This window comes from Papaver somniferum, chromosome 4, assembly GCF_003573695.1.
Source record: "Papaver somniferum cultivar HN1 chromosome 4, ASM357369v1, whole genome shotgun sequence".
In the NCBI taxonomy this organism is placed as follows: domain Eukaryota; kingdom Viridiplantae; phylum Streptophyta; class Magnoliopsida; order Ranunculales; family Papaveraceae; genus Papaver; species Papaver somniferum.
Window position 1 is genome coordinate 143,399,516 of NC_039361.1, and position 20,115 is coordinate 143,419,630.

Here is a 20,115-nt window from a genome sequence, read left to right on the forward strand (position 1 = left end):
TGAAAATATTGAATTTGTGATTGATTTTGATTTAATGCATTTTGGCAACAATATATTTTTCGAGATAATTGCTTTAGGTAACAAAAAATTCGTTTTCCATTTAGAAAAATCTCGTTGGACCAGAATTTTTTTTCTTCATGTTTTCTATTAAGCCACGTCAAACAAATTTCCTTTAAAATATTTAGTGGGGCCAGAATCAACCAGAAGCAAGAATCAACCATAAGTTCCGGTAAACCACAACGCTCGAAAAAACTCGGTTATTATATAGAGAATTACAATCGCTATAAGGATAATAAAAGAAAGGACATTAAATTCTACAATGGCTCTTCTTCTCTCCTTCTCTCACCTGAGATTTTAATGGCAAAAGAGTAAACCTCTATTTGTATTTCGTCCTAGGCTAGGTGGGGAGGTGGGAAGCAAAGGGGGAAGATGACCATATAAGTTTTCATTTATATCGTACATTAATAAGTTTGAGTGCATAAGATTTTGAAAAGGAAAAGAGTTTTCGTTTCCTTTTTTTCTCCCTATTCCTAGCCTTTTTTAGTTACTTTTTCCTTTCCGCTGTTTTTTAGGTGATTTTAATCTTGTTTTTGTTTACTTGTGTTTGATACATCATAGATCAACAATAACTACTGAAACATTAAGATTTATGCCTTTGATTTTCGAATCCTTCGTACTCAGTCCTTTGCTCACTTTTTTCTTTTATGTTGTCCTCCTTTTCGATTCGGATTTACTCCTTTTTCGATTTCTTAATTGAAATCGCATTTGGTAAATCAAAATTTATGTTTATTTATATTGGATCTAATAACCCTTTCATATTTCTTTTATATTAATTTGGATACTGTTTATTTACTCTCTTTAAACCTTATCTATGCCTTTTGTTTAATTCTCAGTGCGATTAGTTATAACTATTTCAAGATCAGATAAACCTTCATAACGTTTCATACCTTAGATAATTATTTTCTGATTAATTCACATATTCCCATAGGTATCAGTACATATTTAGATAAACAAAACAAAATGAAAAGATATTGCAACTTAGGAAACCATAGAGTAACATAACTAGAATAATGTTTTTTCTTATAAAGCTGAGCCACTCCCCTTTCCCTCTGCTTGGCAAGACGTTCAGCAGCTAATCCATTTGCATATGTATAATTTATACCGAGGATTTTTCTTTATTCTTGGACACCAACTCCTCGGAACCTCCATCTTCATGTTTCACGCATTGCCCATAACAAATAGCCAATAAATCATCCTGCTTAGGGAACATGAATACCTCAGTATTGTATTCAACACCACGATAATACTGCAGCTGATGTAGCTGGTCTAGCCGATATCGAACAACTCCGATGTGAGTAATAATTGCATCTCCAAGAATTCTAGAATGGTCACAAGCTATGATTTTTTTTTATCAAACTTCTCTTAATTGAAATTTTCTTTAAAATTTAAAATTTTCTTTTCTAATGATGTTTGCAAAGGCTTGCTTCTTGAATTACTATTTATACACGGTTAATAAACTTTGTTAAATGGTTTCAGTCTAAATCCATTCCTCGATTTCTTGTTTTCATCTCCCAAAGTCTTTGAGTTTTTTTCATTTATCCTTTCTCTTCCTTAGTCAAATTCTGACGCTTTTGTTGCATGCTCTCCCTCTTGCTTTTTTCAGCCTCTTAAGGCCTGATTTAAACAAATCCTTTAAGTATTCTACTAAGTTATTTTTGTATGTTTGTATATTTTTCATGGTTATTTGACACCTCTTTTAGTATTAATTTAAAATTCATTTAGGCCCTGCATTCGTAATAAAATTTAGTCAATTTGCATGTGGTTCATTCAACAAACAACTCATGACCTTGTACCTGCTCTTTAAGCATTATTCAGTACTAATATTCTATCATCCTAGTATTGGACGCTCTTATACCCATGCTTTAAGATTATTTCAGACCTCTGCTTTCAACCTTTAACTCACGGGGTTTTCTATCCTAGGCCTTTATGTCTCTAAGCTCTTACATACTTGATGTTTGAAAATTATTTGCGTTCCTATACCTTTTGAATTTAAAATTTTATCCACTGCTCTAGTAGTTCTATCTCTCGATTCTGAATATTTTATTTCAATTCTTTCTGCTCTAATGGATAACAACAGAGATGATCTTTATCATCATCCGAGTAGTCTCTCATTAGTACAAAGATTAGAAGATCAAAGATTTTTTGGTCTGCTTCCAACTCCGTTGAACTAGTTAAAGAATATGGAATTAAAAACCATAGTCTTTTAGCTAGAGTTTTCTCTACTACATCGTTTAAATCTTGGGAAATTAGGGGAGCTTAAACTCATTTATGCGGTACTTTTTTGTCATTCCAAATTAGAGAGATTGATCAAAACCTTTTCATTATTACTTTTTACTCTTTTAATGATTTCAACTGGGTATCCAACAATGGTCCCTGGTACCTTTTTGGAATTGTTCTAGCGACTGCAACAATTTTCAATGGAACGAACATTTTTACTGATTTAGTCAAAAAAAATCCCTTTTTGGCCTTCATTCTTGAATATAAAGCATGAACATATAAGTCCATGTATGGTTGAGTTGATAGCTAGTCGTTTGGGTAGTGTCAAGAGAGCATTTACTGGCAGTGCTCTACCAAATATGGATTTTCATCCTAAAGCTCTGATCAAGGTCAATATGGAAAAATCTCTTATAGATAAACTCCTAGTGAAAGTTGGTAACTATCTGGTAACAAATATATACATTAATTATCTAAACGTACCATTAAGTTTATGTGATTCTTGCCTTAGTCTAGTACACAAATCTATAAGTTGAGCCATCTCTCAAGAAAAAACTCTAGAAGATATTTATGACATAGTAGTTCCCCATTTCCACGAGATGATATTTTATTCCTAAATGATAAAAAAGTTCAGATTCGGAATCCATCTATCACAAACAACCATCATGCTAACTCTGATTCTACTGAATCGTTCTTAAACATACCAGGTGTAAGAGAGACTTAGCACACTTACTTCGAGGCAGAGTCAAACTTTAATATTTCCAGTCCTTCTCAAAGTCCTACTAATCTTAAGCCAAATGACATTAGTTCAGAGCAACTTGACTCGGATATGCCGGAGGCTTCACACTCGATCCTTGGAAAAAGAATATTTCCTTTCAATTTACTTGACAATTTCTCTCTGAACTGGGATTTTCTTCTAAGTCTAATTGAGTTCTGACTCCTGAGTCAAATGGGGTACCAATTCATGAGGGTAAAGATGTTTTTTCAAGTTCGGTTCTCTTGATGCAGTTAGAATTTCTCATGCAACCTCTCCGCTTCGAGATATAAGACTTTATTTTTCTCATTATCAGAACGCACATGAATTCTTTGATTCTTATATCTCAGTATCTTATGCAAATTACACTGCCGAAAATGTTAAAATAACCTCCATTAATTCTACAAAACCTAGTTTTCGGATGGTCATTGTTGATTATTTCAATTACAAAACCTAGTTTTCAAATTTCAGTTCCTATTTTTTCTCCTGTCTCGAACCTCATTTGTACTGAAAATTTGCACTCAACCCCGATCAATCATGAAGTTCCTCTCCTAATTGATCAATACATATCTAATTTGAAAGAACAAAAAGAAGACTCTGGTTCTTATATTCTCCTGATGTTTCCATCAAAGTCTCCATCAACACCTAAAGGCGAAATACAAGTTCGTTCCCATATCTTTTCCTTCATGTTGAATCTGCCTTTACATTTCTTTTACTTTGTTGTCTATAGTTAGTTGATTTACTTAATTTTCATAACTCACTGGTGTGTTTGGCGCATAAGGAGTTAAGGGTGAATTTCGGTCAATTGGAGGAATCAAGGGTGGAGTTCAAATATTAGGGTGTTTGGCATGGATGAAATTGAAATTCAAGGGAGTTAATATTTCATCCTTCGTTGGAAATCAAATGGCACCTTCCCTATGGAAGTTGAGACTCCATCCATTGATATTTTGACATTTCAACTTTTTTTTTTCTTCCCTTAAACAATATTTGGTTTCTTACAACTACAAAATCACTTTGATACTTAAGATATTATTATACTTTGATTTTTTTAGATAAAGAATATTACATTAACTAGTTGGAAACCTAACAAGTTAAGCTACAAAAACTTACTACTACATTAATTGAACAGGTTGTCGTGCTAGCCTATCAGCGAGCCTCATCAGTAACCTAGCCAAGGGAGCCGAAGCGGATGGGGGATGAGATTGTGTCACAAGGGGGGCAAGCTAACTCTACCTTCCATATTAATTCCTGCAATATTACACCATTGGAGGTTCGAACCTGGGACCTCCTGGAATGCATGAAACTTTGGGAAACGGGGATGACCAGCTGAGCTAGGTGCCCGTTTTTTTTATTTAGTAATTTACTTATTTTTATTTTTAATATCACTTTAATAATGTTATTTAAAAAAGATTATTAGTAACTATTTAATTTTTTTTCTTATATTTATCTTTTAGATATATATAAACAAAAAAAAAAAACTCATATTTAAAAATTAAGTAATATTTAATATTTTTTTGAAATACCAAATGGTTATCTATTAAAATACTCCTTCCGTCTCTAAATAGATGACCTACTTATTTTTAAATTTTATCCCATAGATGACTTATTTCATTAAACAAATAGACATTTTTAAAACTGCCATTTTAATTGATTATTGGTAGCATAAGAAATATGTATACTTGATAGCCATGTTTATATTCATTACATAGATGTTTCTTAAATTGATTTTCAATGGAATAAAGTTTACAAATATCCGTAGTATAGTTTGAGAGATAAATCAATTCAAAATTTTACCCCCTCCGTACCTATTATATAGGCGGAGTCCTATTTCCAAGATGAAATTTCTCCTAAATACTCTCAAATCAATTCAAAATTTTACCCCCTCCGTACTTATTATATAGGCGGAGTCCTATTTCCAAGATGAAATTTCTCCTAAATACTCTCATTTATTGTGTATGGAAAATTGTGTTGAGAATAGGACAAAGGGTAAAATAAGAAAAGGTAGGGAAAATGAGGAATTCAAAGCAATTTTCTTAATCTAAAAGAATTGCCCCCCTCCGCCTATATATGTGGTACGAAGGGAGTACTAGTTATTATCATAAGGATATGATTGTAAAAATAACTTAAAAATACTCCCATCTCCTCGTTTCCTCAAGAATTGTGCAAACTTGAACTAGGTCATCTATTTAGGGACGGAAGGAGTAATATACTAATCATGAAAAAATATTCAAATTATCGACATAGTTTTTTATTAGAATTATATTTAAATAAAAATATTATTTAATAATATTAGATTTATTTATTTTTATAATCTAAAATAATAATCATACAAAGCTCTTGGTTGGTAACCTAGCAACAAGCTGGGCTCCAACTCCTTTTTGAATAGCAATGCCTAATTTATGAAAAATAAAACTGCCCAAGCCACTACTAGTGTCGTTGCTAACCAAACAATTATTTAGACGCTTGAAAAAACACAAAGTGTCTTCACCGAGTTCTCCTAAAGTATAGAAAGCTATGACACCTAGCCTATAGCCATGTGAAATACACTTGTCCAAGTATTTAGTACGTTTTCGTGAAATAGCACTAGAAATAGCCTTTCCTGGGACGAAAGAGCAGACTCCTTCACCGGTGAAGGGCGAGACACCTATAACATCCATACATATAATAGTTTATTAATTTACCTCTTTTATTTTTTATTACTAAACATATAATAGTTTTAATCATTAATTTTACTATTTTATTTTCTAAACAAAATGGTTTTTATTAATAAAAATTTATTTAAAAATAATAATTAAATATATTTATTGATTTTTGAAATAAACTTACCAACAAATTATATACATTTTAATAAATTTTTTTGAATAAATAAATTTTTGGGAAATTAAAATAATGTAGTTATCAATTTAATTCATAATGATGCCAAACACATAAATTTGAAAGGATGGAGGTCATTTTCTAGGTAGTTTGAATTCTAGACAGTTGGAACTCCCTAGAATTCGAACTCTTTCCATGCCAAATGCATCCTAAAATTTTACCAGAACTCTCCCTGAATTATGAAAACCCTAGCTTGGAATGTGCGGGGTTGCGGAAACCCTTTCACACATGACCATTTACATTTTTTGATACAACATGATAAACTTGAAATCATTTTTTTTTATCTGAAACTAAATCCCCTAGACAACTTGTTAAGTCTTTACTCTCTTCTTACCCAAACATTCACATTGTGGACCCAATAGGACTAGCTGAGGGTCTAGTAGTTGCTTGGGTAGACGGCTTTCATTTTGAGATTGTTCAATGGAATATAAACATGATCAACATATCTGTTAAAAACAACTTTGAATCAAAACAACGGTCACTTGCATGCTTTTATGGTACTCCATATCCAAGGAATAAAAACATAGCTTGGAATTTTATAGAAGAAATAGCATAACAGGTCGACAAACATAAATTGCCATGGATTTCATTAGGAGATTTAAACATGATCTCTAACTATTCAGAGAAACTAGAGGGCCTTCCTTTTATAAGAATGGTAACACTTACTATTGCAATATTCTGCAAAGAGAAAGTGGCTTTTTGGTTTAGGGTTTTCAGAATATGAGTTGACTTGGAATAGCCACGGGAAAGGTTCTACAAACATACAATAAAGATCAGACAGAGTATTTACTAATGCAAATTGGAATCTTCAATTTTTTAGGGCTAAACTAACATAATATGGGATCTGATCATAGTCATATCTCATTATACTTAGACTACGGTTATGAACAATTAGAATGGACTTTCAAATTCCACGGAACACCACACATGGTGAAAAAGAACAATCATGTTTCCAAATAATTAAATTAAGAGTCTTGGCAAAACACTTATGTGGAGAATCCAGCAGATTCTCTTGTTCAAAATCTCCACTATCTGGGAGTTCAACTACTGGATTGAAAAAATATCTTTGGTCTTCCTTAAAAACAAATTAAAAAAAAAACCTTAAAACAATTAGAGAACCTAAAATACAATGTAAGTTTTCAACCTTATATAGAAAATAAAATTCAAGAAAAAATTATATGATACCCGGGAAGAAATAGCAAAAAAAATATCTAGGGAAAACAAAGTGGCTTTGGGATAAAAAAAATACAAAATATTTCCATACAGTCACTCTTCGAAGGAGAAAATGGAATACAATAAAATGCCTTAAAAGCGAAAATGACAAACAAAAAAAAAATGATAGAAAGGAAATCCATGTATTGCTTACAAAATATTTCCAAAACCTTTTTACTGCAGACTCTGTTGATAACTCTAATCATCAATTGTTTTTTAATAATATTGAAGTTGTCATTTCTGATGAGAAAAACTATTCACTTTTTCTAAAACTGAGATATTATAAGTTCCTAAAAAAATGAAACTTAATAAGTTGCCAGGGCCTGATTGCTTTCCCGCAAGTTTCTTTAAATAAAATTGGGACACTGTAGGGGATCAAGTAACTGCAAAATCCAAGATTTTCCAAAAATTGAATAATGCATCCTGAACTCAATAGTCTTTTCCTTTTTTTCTATTCCTAAAGCAAAAACATCCAAAAAAAACCTAGTCAGTTTAGACCAAATAGAATTATGTAATACTACTTACAAAATCATAGCCAGTTATTAGCTAATAAAATTAAACTATTTCTGGATAAAATCGTATCTCCTTTCCAAACCGCTTTTCTATCCTCTGGAAAAATTTCAGACAACATCATTATAGCTCACGAGATTATCCATACTTTCAAAAAGAAAAAAGCCAGAAATTGAGATTTGGCAGTGAAAATAGATATGTCCAAAGTCTGTGACAGGATTAATTGAGACTTTTTCCTTTAAGCCATGCGATCCTTTGGTTTCAATAACCAATTCTATATTCTAACTAGAATATGACCCGTGTGGTGACGTCCCGGGATTGTGTTTGCGTGTAAAATGAGAAGTTGTTAACTCGTTCGACAGGGTAATGTTCCCTTCTTCATTTTTTTGCTGGGTATTCTTTATTTTTTCCTAAAAATATCCAAATTAAACGCTGAAAGATAGTATTTTCTACGGGACGGAGGTATTATGTTGCCCAATTATTGTTATTATTGCAAGAACCAACCATACTCTATCATACCCAAAATTATCCATCTGACTTTTGGACATCAGATCAACTAATCTTAAGAAAAAGGTATACATTCCACTTATCAGTTTATGACTCTGGGGAAAACTAACCGGAATGCAGTTTCATCTCTCACAGTTTGCAGAATTTTCATATTTTCTTTCTGCATATGGGTTGGAAACTCCAATTCTTCTGTCTGCTAGTACACCGATAGTAATACTTTTTGTATGCATCAGGTAAGAAAATTCAATTCACCATATAGCCTAAATACCAAAGTTCGTAATATTTAGCACGTATGATATTATATCCCATGTGGATGCACCGAAATATATTGATTCAATAACCGAATTCTTTCATCTTAGTTGCAGAAAACCCAAGGGACCGGATCAATTAGTTCGAACCGTATTGATTAACAAATCTTCCTTTTATTTCAAATTCTCTTAGTTGCACTGGCTCTTTTGTGCATCTGGTAGTTGTTTGTCACAATAATATCTAACTGCACTCATGTAACATATGTGTATGTTAGAGAACGTAAATAAATAAATACTAATGTGGTGCGAGGATTTCATAATCTAATATGCATTCATGTACATAACTGCACGTTCAACTATGAAGTTAGCACTTCAATTACCAAAAAAAAAAAAAAAAGGGTAAAAAATTGGGCTCAGACCAAAAATTTGCTGGTACAACTTTGCAGTGAGAAAAAATGAGTAGCTTCCCAAATACAAAAAATATCAGAGTGGAATTGTTTCTTCATGAAACACTTCAGGGTATACTATAATACTTTTGTGTCTCTGTATCTGCAATACTTATATCAAGGAATGGGCTTAAAAGCAAAAAAAAAAGAAAAAAAAAGGACGAATCTTGATAATATAGAATGATCATGACCTAGGCTCTCTGAGACTCCATAACTCTGCTCACAACTATGGTCATCATAATTATCAAATTGGTCACCTAACATGAAAGAATTACTATAAATGATAGAAGCTCAACAGAGTGAAAGTTATAGAAGATTCTGCTTAACCAAGGCCAAGGACTTTCCTAGCTAGATATATCACATATTCTGCTCTATGAGTTAAATGGAACAAGTAAATTAAAATTTAACATCTCCTATGATATTTGACTCATGCTCAAAACAGTTGGTACTTAAAACCCCAAAATCCTTGGCTACATTTGCACTTCAAAATCGTATATTGGTGCTAGAAGATCAGCAACGGGCTTGAAGAACAAAACTAACCTCATCTGGATCTAAGGTTAAAATTCGATTGCCAGGAGTAAAAAACTATATTGGCCTTCCACACCTCAGATCCCATATACGTGCTTCTTTAGATTGTGTTACATACAAAGGTAGCGGTTGTAGCCTGCCCTATGGCTAATAAATCCTAAAATCACAAAATTCTTGAGCATAAAACTCAACAACCCTACATATAGCTATTGCAAAATGCGTTAATTTGACAACTGCAAAATGAAAGTCAATCCACAACCACAGGTAAGAACAAAACTCCCTGAAAATTCATTTGCAAGGTCAGGATTCTCAGAGATCATATAAACACATAGTCAATCACATACTTGGCGAAAACTGTAACATCACAGATGCTAAACCCATAAGGCCAAAACCATATATGTTAAACTAAAACCACAAAAAGTATTGGAGGCAAATATAAAATGAATCAAATCTTGTGAATGAGAGTGAATGAAGTGTATACATACTCAAGCAAGCAAAGTAGAGTAGAGTTATCGCCTTCTTCTAATGAAAAAATAGTGTCAACCAAGAACTTCTTATCATCAGAGTCTTGAACTTGTAGGCCTAGATACAGAACCAACCAATCACTTTCAAGATAAAAGGAATAGAAAGGAGATCTTTTACTTTCTGAAATCCCAGAAATCACAATCATTTACCAAATGGAGACTGGATCACCAAGTGTTGTTGATGAAGTTCATCTAATTATTAATGACACCCATTATTAATGTTTTACCATGAGTGGTTCGTGCAAGAAGGTGATCACTACATAACAGTGAACTATAAATGGCACGCTCTAGATATCCAACCTGACCAAACTCCAATAACAGACACCACAAATATCAAGATAATTGACTTTTCAGTGCCCATACAATCAAAATTTGGTGCACCATGTACAACATAGTGATACAACTATGAGAACTACCTTGACCTAATTGAAGTTGGCGAAGAATGCAGTATACCTGCAATATATTCCTCCTAATGTTACCTTTGTAACACGACGGAGTTCTTCTTCTCTATTTTAAAGAAGCGAGAAAACGGCGTTAAGTACTCGAAAATATATTGATGAAACTGATTATCAACTAACTTTAGTGACGACAACATTTGAACAACTAATTGACACGAACTTTTCGATTCCAATTATTTCTTTCTCTTCATTAGATCCTGAGAAAAAAAAACGTTATAACTTAGACAAATTTTTTTTGCGACATCAGTTACGAAATCCATGAAGTCTAATGATAGTAAAACTAAGGTTAATTGCGATTTGTATCAAATTTTCCAACACTTGAAGCAGAGTACAGAAGATATAGTTGGAATACTAACTAATAAGCGTGAATGACTATTTCAGCAATTAATTATATATGTGTACCTCAAGATACAACAACCACTTCAAGCAAAGCCACAATTGGATTTGAAATTGGTTGGCAGAGAAGTCTTGCTAGGAGAAATAACTCACTTTGTACATGTCGTCTGCTCAATTCGTCATCTTTTAATTTTGTTGCATAAAAGTTAAAGAGCGAGGAGTCCTAAAAAAACAACCTGAAGAGGAGTCCTAAATTGTGATGCAATTATGACTCGTTATCAACACCATCATCTCTGCAATCAAAAAAAAAAAGTCACAAAAGCAAATCCTAAGAAGGAGTTTTCATTGGCTCAGCAAAGCCTCCTTACTACAACCAAAGATCTCATTTCCAAGTACATAAAAGATAAAAGAGCCAAGGTATATAAGAGAACTTACAATTCAAAGTAGTTGGCCTCCTGACGACTCATATATAACATGGTGCTACCCTTGTTGAGACTTGTTACCCAAAACTGAACATTGTTCCTTGATGCTCGAATAACCAATTCTTTTTGAGCTGCAAATCAAGAACAGATGCAATTTTATGTTATAATTAGACAACTTTATATTCAATATATTTCGAGATACATATAGTGAATATACCGATCTATAAGATTTATTTTAAGGTAGGTTCGCTACATACTGGATTTCAAACTTTTTGCAACCCTTTAGTGATGATTAGTCACTTCAAAATTTTCTGCCCAAGTTCTTAAGGGACCTACCACTATATAGATGAAAAACAAATCGCAATTAACCTCATTTCCACCAGCGTGTAGCAAGTAGCAACAGATCGATCGAGTTTCAGATGAGCTTCTTTGATCCAACACCATGCAGTTCATCCCCTTGATGCGGGCATCAACATTATTTGATCAACTAAGTGGTTCGTATAATATCTAATCTTTGAAAATTCACAACAATTAAATGATGGATAATTAATTTTCAAGTGATTATGACTTTGAAATCAATTTTCCAGTGATGATGTATAAACAAAAAACAAAGAACAAAAATCAGCAGGTAATTTTAAACCCTAAACTTAGAGCTGGGTTAATAGGATAGTAACAACAATATTAAAAACATAGAGATTTCCCTAGAAAAATCACATAAAAACTTACATGAACAGATCTTGATAAAGAAAAAGGAGACTGGAAAGCACTGGAACCCCGTGCAAGATAACTTTTAGAGGTTTTATGTAGAACGATTGATACGATGTTGTTAATGAGTAACGCATTATTCTGGTTTGAATTAAAGAGAATCATGGTTGTCATCCCGTTACGCATGAAAACCCTAGGAGTAACTGATGGAAATTAAAGGAGAAGAAATTAAGACATTGAATCTGGGATGGTGGATGAGGGCGTGGAAGAAGGATGCAATTTCAACCACGATTCATCTCCTTCACTTTCCAACATTTTGAAAGTAATATGAACCACCGATTGCTGAGAAAGGGCAATTAAAAACCATCGGATTTGGCAAAAAAACCATTTGTTTTTGTAAGATAGATTAGGCAATGCATCTCCACTACCTATATAGTTGTTCTTCTGAATGACTCCCCTGGTGATTCTTTCAATTATTCAAGGGGTCTTATATAAGGGGATCCTTTATCCCCGGGTATTTTCATCATACGCATGGAATTTGTTTTCTCGACTTCTCCTAAATTGAGAACATAACAAACTGTTACATGGAGTGAAACTTTCACCAAAAAATGAACCCATCTCACTTTTTTTTTTTTTCTTCAGATGACTGCTTACTATTTGGCAAGGCTGACTTAAATGGATGTAATAACCTTCTAAAAATCATAAATATCTTTATTAAAGCCTCTGATCAGCTCATAAATTTCGACAAGTCTGGTCTTTTCTTTAATAAAAAGATTCACCCAAAATACTAAAAGATAATGTCTAGATTACTTAAAACAAAAAAAGATAGATCTAAAAGACTCTTACTTATGAGCCCCTATTTTCATAAACAAATCCAAGATAATATCTTTGAAATTATTATAGAAAAAACGGGAAAAAGAATCTAAAGTTGGAATAGCAAAACAATATCACAACCAAGAAAAATCATATTAAATAAATCAGTCGTGTCTAGTATGCACACAACCAAGTAAAATCATATTAAATAAATCAGTTGTGTCTAGTATGCACACTTTTCAAATGGGATGTTTTGAGATTCCAAAAAAAATCAACGCTAAGCAAAGGAATTTTTGGTGGGGAAAAGAACCAAATACTAAAGGTTATTACCTCAAGGATTGGATCTATCTGAGCAAACCTTTACATAAAGAAGGTCTCGGCTTCTGAGATGCCCATAAAACTAACTTGGCCATGATAGCCAAAGTGGCGTGGAGACTGATTAAAAAGCCAAAGTCTTTATAGGGACTAATCTTAAGGATACATATATCAGGAAAAAATCAGTTTTCAGAACAAAAGTCTTTCCAGTTGTTCTTGGGTCTGGAAATGCATTAGTAAAGGGATCAAACTAGTAGAAAAGTACAGTACATGGGAGGTTGGAGACGGGAATAATACCAAAATTTGGGAGGGTAAATGGGTGCCTAATCTTGAACACACTTTGGCAGAATCCCGAAAAAACAACAACACTTTAACACTTATAGCTTATATTTTAGATCGATTTACTAAAAAGTGGAACGTTTATAGGATTCACTCTATGTTTCATAATCGTATTTCACTTAGATTTTGTAAGATCAATGCATTTTTATCTCATGAAAAACAAGCTGAAACCTGACACTTTAAGATGGCTTCTGACTGCATCTAGTGAATTCACAGCTAAATCTTTGTATAGCAAACTGAATTAACCAAGAATGAATGCAAATAACTTAAATATGCATGATCAATCCTTGAAGGATGTATGGGGGTTAGACATGTCCCAGAGAATGAAAAATTTCGCTTGGAAATGTCTACAAAATGCCATGTCCACAAACTATAGACTATATTAGGGATAATTAGAGATATATCTCCTTGTTGTACATTCGGATGTGATGAAAATGAAACAACATAACGCATTTTGTTTCACTGTCCCTTTGCAAAGCAGGTTTGGGCCCTTAACCCCAATCAAGTCTAATTTCAGTTTAATGCTTCGGTCAAATTGATTGACATCTGTAAAGATTGACTAGACTCACCTGGTACCAAAATTTCATTAGAATTAGTTCTGAAAAAAATGTGATTTATCCAAAAAGAAAGATGCAATAGAGCATTTCAGGGGGGAATCACTTATTCAACTATCCATAGAAATTCAGACACATGTACAATGTCGGCACAACAATGGTGACAGACCCAAGAAGATTACACCTCATAAGTAGCCGATTGTTGAAGAAATCTGGAAATTTCTTGCTAAGAACCATCATAAAATAAATGTAGATGCAGCTTGCTTAACGCATGACAAGTCATCTGGTTATGCACTAAATTTAGGAAATGATGCAGGTGAGTTAGAAAAAGGAAGAGCATGACCATCCTCAGCAGCTGAACCAGAAGAGACAGAAGCAGTAGGAGTGTTGCAAGCAACAACATGGGCAAATGAGAAGAACTTATCAAATTTCAGTATTAAAGGACATTGTAAAAACCTTTTTGATTACTTGTAACCGAAGACCTCTTCTACTTCATGTCAGAGTCAAGTCATTTTGATTGCGAAAAGTATTAACAGATCGAGAAGAAAACAACGGAAAAAAAAACGCCTCACACAAAGCAGGGCCCCTGCTAAACTCCCACAGGGTGGGGTCCACTTGAGCCCACAAATTCTAAAATTCTGTGAGAGGCCGTTTTTTCATTGTTTTTTTTGGTCGGTCTGTTAAGAATTACTCTTTTGATTGAGGGGCTAAGAGCAACTGCAGTGGTGCGAGTATAACCAAAGACCAAAGAGGGAAAAAAAGATCAAATTTTGGGTTTAGTATGGTGTGTGACGCTACGGTGGAAAGACTAAATTTGGTCAGACGTACATTATACGTTGGCCTGGTGTGGGGCGTAGACTATACCAACGCCTGATTGGGACGTGCACTAAAAAAAAAAAAAAAGGAAAGAAGTGGGGCGGAGGTATAAAGCCCGCCCCACTAAAATGATTTTGAAAACAAAGAATGGGGCGGGGGTATAATGCCCGCCCCATACAAAATAATTAAAAAAAAAAAAGAAAATGGGGCGTAGACTTTACGTACGCCCCATGTGGAGCGTAAACTATACCAACGCCTGGTGTGGGGCGTAGACTATACCAACGTCTGATGTGGGACGTGCACTATATGTCCGCCTGGTGGTGGGGCGTGAAGTATATCAATGCTCGACTATATCTGGGTTTAGTCTTGGTCCCAGACCAAATATACTCTGGGTTTTAGTCGTTGATCAAAATTTGATCGATAGTACGTTCCACTACGTCTGTTCAAAAGACCAAATATTTGGGTTTACTTTCCCACTGTGGACACTCTAATAGGATGGCTGGATCCTACCTGTATTTTATCGGATTTTCCTTTTTTGTTCCTAGAATTTTTGTTCCTAGAACTGTCAATTGGATAGCGGGAAACGTAGCCAAAAGGACAAAATCTTTTGATTGTACTGTTAATTGGGACAATATCCCACCAACTTGTATTGCTCTAAAAATTTCAGTAGATAGATTTAATGCTAGGAATGATCTTCCAGCTCCCACATTAGATGGCTGTTGGTCTTTTGAAGGAAAACCGCTATACAATTTTATTTTGTTTTGTTTTTGATAACCCTTTAGGCTAACTCTTTGGTCATTAGAGTAAGCCTTATACAAGTAGGATTTATTTATGCCTAATTCAACACATAACATGAAATATGATTAAATTTGAAAATCAAAATTCATAGATAAGGAAAGAAAAAAAAAATAGTTCTATCCAACGGCAAAAGCTTCTATCTCTTGCTACACAACCAACTACGAACCAAGTAAGCAGAATCAGGAAAGCTACAATACACAGAATTAGTGTAGCCCCTAGCCTCACTGAATCAAGATTGAGGGCAATAATAACAAATCTGGACACAGCATTACCCTATAGCAATATCCCAGCTCCAGTGAAGTGTCATTAAATAGAAAAGTAAGGTTCACACAACTAAAGCAGCAAGAAAACAAATAAATTAACAGTAAAAAGTAGAAATGAACAGATGGAAGAGCAATGACAACCATTTCACTGTGTGATCAAAAGTATAATGGTTCATTTCACCACAAGAAGGTATTTAAGAGGTACTACCAACAACGATGTTTAAACAAATGCATCCTTTTCCAGCAGCTTCAGGACATCCTGCTGGTTGTTCAGCTTGGCAACATCAATTGGTGTCTTGCCATCTAAGTTCTGGAGAGTGCTGAAAAAAGTAAAAAATGGAAACACAAAATTAATGAGCTGGTTCGAAACACACTCATGGGACACTCAAAAAGGCAGATTAAGCTTACACGGCAGCGCCATTATCCAATAGGAGTGCTACACACTCCTTCCTTCCATAACCAGCAGCATAATGAAGGGCAGTATTTTTGTTCTTATCCAAAGCATCCACTGCTGCTCCAGCTTCGAGCAGGACCTGAGCACACTTCACCTGGTAGAAAACATCAAGCGGGTTACCTTACTTCACTGGACAGGAGCTTATAAGTGTCTTTTATCAGACAAGACACAACATATCCATTACTGGAGAAACTGGATGATATCTTGTTAGAGATTTCACTGAACATGAACTTATAACTGTCTTTTGTCAGACAAGAAGTAACATATCCACGAAAGAGCAATAGTAAACGCCCTGTCTCATGAGATCAACATACCTCACCATATCCGCATGCAAAATGCAAGGCTGTCCTACCCTCAGAATCTTCTTCATCTTTATCAGATCCAGATGCAAGTGCATTCTTCAAACCCTATCACATTGAACGTCCGTGATAAACAACACTGAATGCCTAGAAGTAATGCGTAAGCAACAGGCAAAACCTAAAATCACTGGGCATTAAATTGTCCAATCCCAACCTGAGATGGAATGGAAGGAGACAACTGTAAATTACCTCAACATCACCAACACTGGCAGTGTGGTGAACAACCGACTCGTCCTCATTGGCAGTTTCATCTTCTGCGTCATCAGCTGGTGTATCGAGTGGGGCTGAATTGGCAGCATCCGCTCCAAGACCCATAGCCTGCCCTAACTTCTGTAGAACCTCAGGATCATTCCAGTACCTATAAAAAAGTAAGCAAATCAAACTAAATTAAACAGAGAAAAAAAGATTACCAATAACCATATTGTTTTTTTAAAACGTGAAAGTACAAATCAAGTTTAGCAGAAACTAAATGCAGACAAAACTAAAATTACTGACCTCATCATTGCAGCTGGACCGCCACTCTCAATCTCGTCTATAATATGTTTCAAAGACGGATCATCCTTGATTTTCGACATTCTTTCTTCAAGTTCTTCTTTCCGCACAGGATTTGTCAAGTTCTCCAATATGGAGGATGTAGATGGATCCTATGATGAATAACGATGCAATTTACTTAAATAACATTCTTTCATACAACAGAGAACTCCATGTTCCAAATTATACAAAACAAAAGATGGCTGGTAGGTACCTGTATTAAAGCATTACCGAGGCGCTCAGCCATAGTCATGAATTGAGGATTTTGCATAACCTGCTGCATGGTCGTGTAATACTGTTGTGTATCAAACTGAGGAACACCCTCATCGCCGGCACCATGAACACTCTTTTGGAGCTGCTCCGCCATTTGGTTGAAAGCAGGATCTTTGGCTATCTGCTCAGCTAATTCCTTTATACTTGGGTCCTGCGGTCAGCCAACATGAAACATTAAGCTAAACATGAAGGAGCAAGTAAAAGTACATCAGTGAGAAAAAAGACCAATAGCTTCTTACAAAATCTAGAAAATGATCAACGTAAAACCCATCTAGAACTTAGCAAAACGAGCGAGTGCTATGGGATAAGGCCATATACAGATCCGGCGCAAACAAGCCTTTGGTGCTGCAATAAACCATCCAGGACCTTTTGCGACAAGTCCTACTAACGTGCACCTCCAGATCTCTTACAATTACACCTCCTAAGCTACAGATCCAGGTGTCTTACTATGACAGCTAATAACATGTGTTTCAGGCATACAGACTCCAAGGGGACATATTTCTACCTCATATACGTTTACACCTCAAGTCACTAACATCTCCCATTTGTAAATAGGTTAATAACTCTCGTGCGGAGAGTAGTTACTAGAATTTGTTTCAAAACGATTATCACTGGAGAGTTAGTTCTTAATATTAGGGATAAACTGACTACTTGTGGAAGACAACAAATGACATACTGCAGCTGTTTGAAACCATAATATGACATACTGCAGCTGTTTGAAACCATAATCATATACGTGAATAATAGACAGACTCAGACTCAGTGGATTTGCAACTGCTCCAAGTTACCACTCCATAAGCTCCAAAAGAATTCAAGATTAACTTGTTATGTAACAAAATGCGTTTGAAATTTGAAATCCTACTAAGCAATTGGTAAAAGAGTAGAAATATACATTAAGAAGGCTAGACATAGCAGACAGATCAAAAGGGTTGCCAGGAAATCCAGCTCCAGCCTCAGCAGAGGATGTTTCATTATCGTTGTTGTTCTCCGGTACAACTGATTTCTCTAATCAAATTTTAAGAAAAAAAATGGATTCAATACGATTATTCTTCAATAATTGAATAAAAACACAAAAATAATTGGATGTTAACGATATTTTCTTAAGTAGGATGATTAATTACCAGTAGTATCGGTGTTATCTTTCTGAGAATTAGACGCCATGGACGAAGAAGAACAAACTGCAGATACGAGAAAAAGAAAAGAGGGATTTAATGTAAATATTAACAATAATAATTCAATTCAATTATTAAAGAATCAAATTATACACTCTACAAACCAATATCAGATCCCAAAAAAAGAAAAAAAAATTTGATTGACTGAGCAAAAACAAGATTACCAAACCCTAGAGAATCAAAATTGTTGAAATCTGGTAGACTTACAAGATTTAGAAAAGGTGTTGAAGATTTGAAGGAGAAGATGAAAGAAAAGGGGGACCTAGTACACAACAAGAAAGAAGAAGAAGAAGTTTAGAAAACCCTACCACCCTCTATATTAAAATCTTGCTTTGGCTGTTTGGCAGGCTTAGGCTCCGCTTTGGGTATATCTCTGATCAAGATTCTTTCTCTATCTTCTTCTTTTTTTTACTTTTATTTTTATTTTCCAAGTTTTAACCCCCCAAACAAGGCAGTGCAGCCAAGGAATACGAGTGTATTTGTATTTATTTACCGGTACTACTTACAGATGCGTAATGGGTGGGGGTATGGTTTTGGTGAATGGATGTGGCCCATTTTTCAAGTCTTATCTTTACACTTGTTTGGCTTATCAAAGAAAATTATAATGTATGGCTGGCTCTCGTCTTGTTGTAAAGATGCGGATACCTCCCTTGAGCCAACGAAGCATCTGTCATTCCGCGACCTACCCTAACTGCATAGGTAAAATTTTTTTTGAGAAAAAGAAAAGGGTATTTACAAAGTTATGTCCTGAGGTCTTTATAGCAATCATGAAATCAGAAAAGTGAAAATCACATGTTCATAACGTTCTCCCGATGATGGATTACTTGGCTTATATACAAATCCTTTGAAAATCTATGTGTTTGAGTTCCACGGATGAATATCCATCTTCACAGCATGCGCCGATTGGTCTTTATCTCTAGTTCTACCTCCATGCACTCCTCTTCCGTTTCTATCCAGCCACAACTCCCAGCAAATAAAGAAAGGCATCAAATGCCAAACTATTTTTTTCCTCTTTGAATTGAAAAACGTCTTTCGGTTTAAATTAGTGTTTTGAGATCGTTTGGCATAACCCAGTTCATCCGCATAGAAAATATAAAATATAAATAAATCCCATAAAACCTTGCCCAGCTGCACTGCAAAAATAAGTGATCAATCGTCTCCACCGAAGAGTTATAGAATAAACACAGATTTGGTTGTATGACCACTCTTCTATCTTGTAGCACACTTCTTGTTGGAATGGCATAATGAAGCGAAGCCCAAAACATAAACATCACCTTTGGCAGAGGTAACTTGCTTGAAGCAATAAAATAACACTCCCAATCTGGATCGAAATCTGCAAGCGTCGAACAAATAGCTTTTGTCTTGCAGTCACCGTTGATACCATCCTCTACATCTGGGACCAAAGAAACAGCTTTTAAGTCGTGCTTAATCTCCAATAAATCGATCCTGTCAGCTGGATTTATGTCCCTTGTAAACCTAAAATTCCATCCACCTTCTTTCATACTTGCCACTGTAAGATTCTTTTGTTTGCTAATTCTGAATAACTTTGGGTACTTATCTTTTAACGCCTTTTTCTCGAGCCACCAGTCTTACCAAAATCTTACAGAACTTCCATTATTCACCTCTACAT

General features: G+C 34.7%; 1 protein-coding gene and 1 long non-coding RNA gene across 10 annotated transcripts; both read right to left on the minus strand.

Moving 5' to 3' along the window:
- Nucleotides 1–8,230: 8,230 nt before the first annotated feature.
- On the minus strand, nt 8,231–12,659 carry LOC113271441. Of its 7 annotated transcripts, none has more exons than XR_003322148.1 (4): nt 11,107–12,659; nt 10,738–10,964; nt 9,839–10,532; nt 8,231–8,624 (listed from the first exon to the last, which is right to left on the minus strand). It is a non-coding gene; the product is annotated as an uncharacterized LOC113271441 (long non-coding RNA). The 7 variants fall into 7 exon arrangements; XR_003322149.1 differs by lacking the exon at nt 8,231–8,624 and having other exon boundaries at nt 8,777–9,935; nt 10,028–10,532; nt 11,107–12,656; XR_003322153.1 differs by lacking the exon at nt 8,231–8,624 and having other exon boundaries at nt 8,779–10,532; nt 11,107–11,605; nt 11,820–12,656.
- Nucleotides 12,660–15,683: 3,024 nt separating this feature from the next.
- LOC113271442 (ankyrin repeat domain-containing protein 2A-like) lies at nt 15,684–18,934 on the minus strand. Of its 3 annotated transcripts, none has more exons than XM_026521302.1 (9): nt 18,794–18,934; nt 18,435–18,491; nt 18,206–18,318; nt 17,255–17,464; nt 17,005–17,153; nt 16,699–16,867; nt 16,465–16,557; nt 16,105–16,244; nt 15,684–16,016 (listed from the first exon to the last, which is right to left on the minus strand). In XM_026521302.1, the coding sequence occupies exons 2-9, from the start codon at nt 18,472–18,474 to the stop codon at nt 15,917–15,919; spliced, it is 1,014 nt and encodes a 337-aa protein (XP_026377087.1). In that variant the 5' UTR covers nt 18,475–18,491; nt 18,794–18,934; the 3' UTR covers nt 15,684–15,916. The 3 variants fall into 3 exon arrangements, with proteins under 3 accessions (XP_026377087.1, XP_026377086.1, XP_026377088.1); XM_026521301.1 differs by having other exon boundaries at nt 18,693–18,839; XM_026521303.1 differs by lacking the exon at nt 18,794–18,934 and adding an exon at nt 18,650–18,751.
- Nucleotides 18,935–20,115: the final 1,181 nt, after the last annotated feature.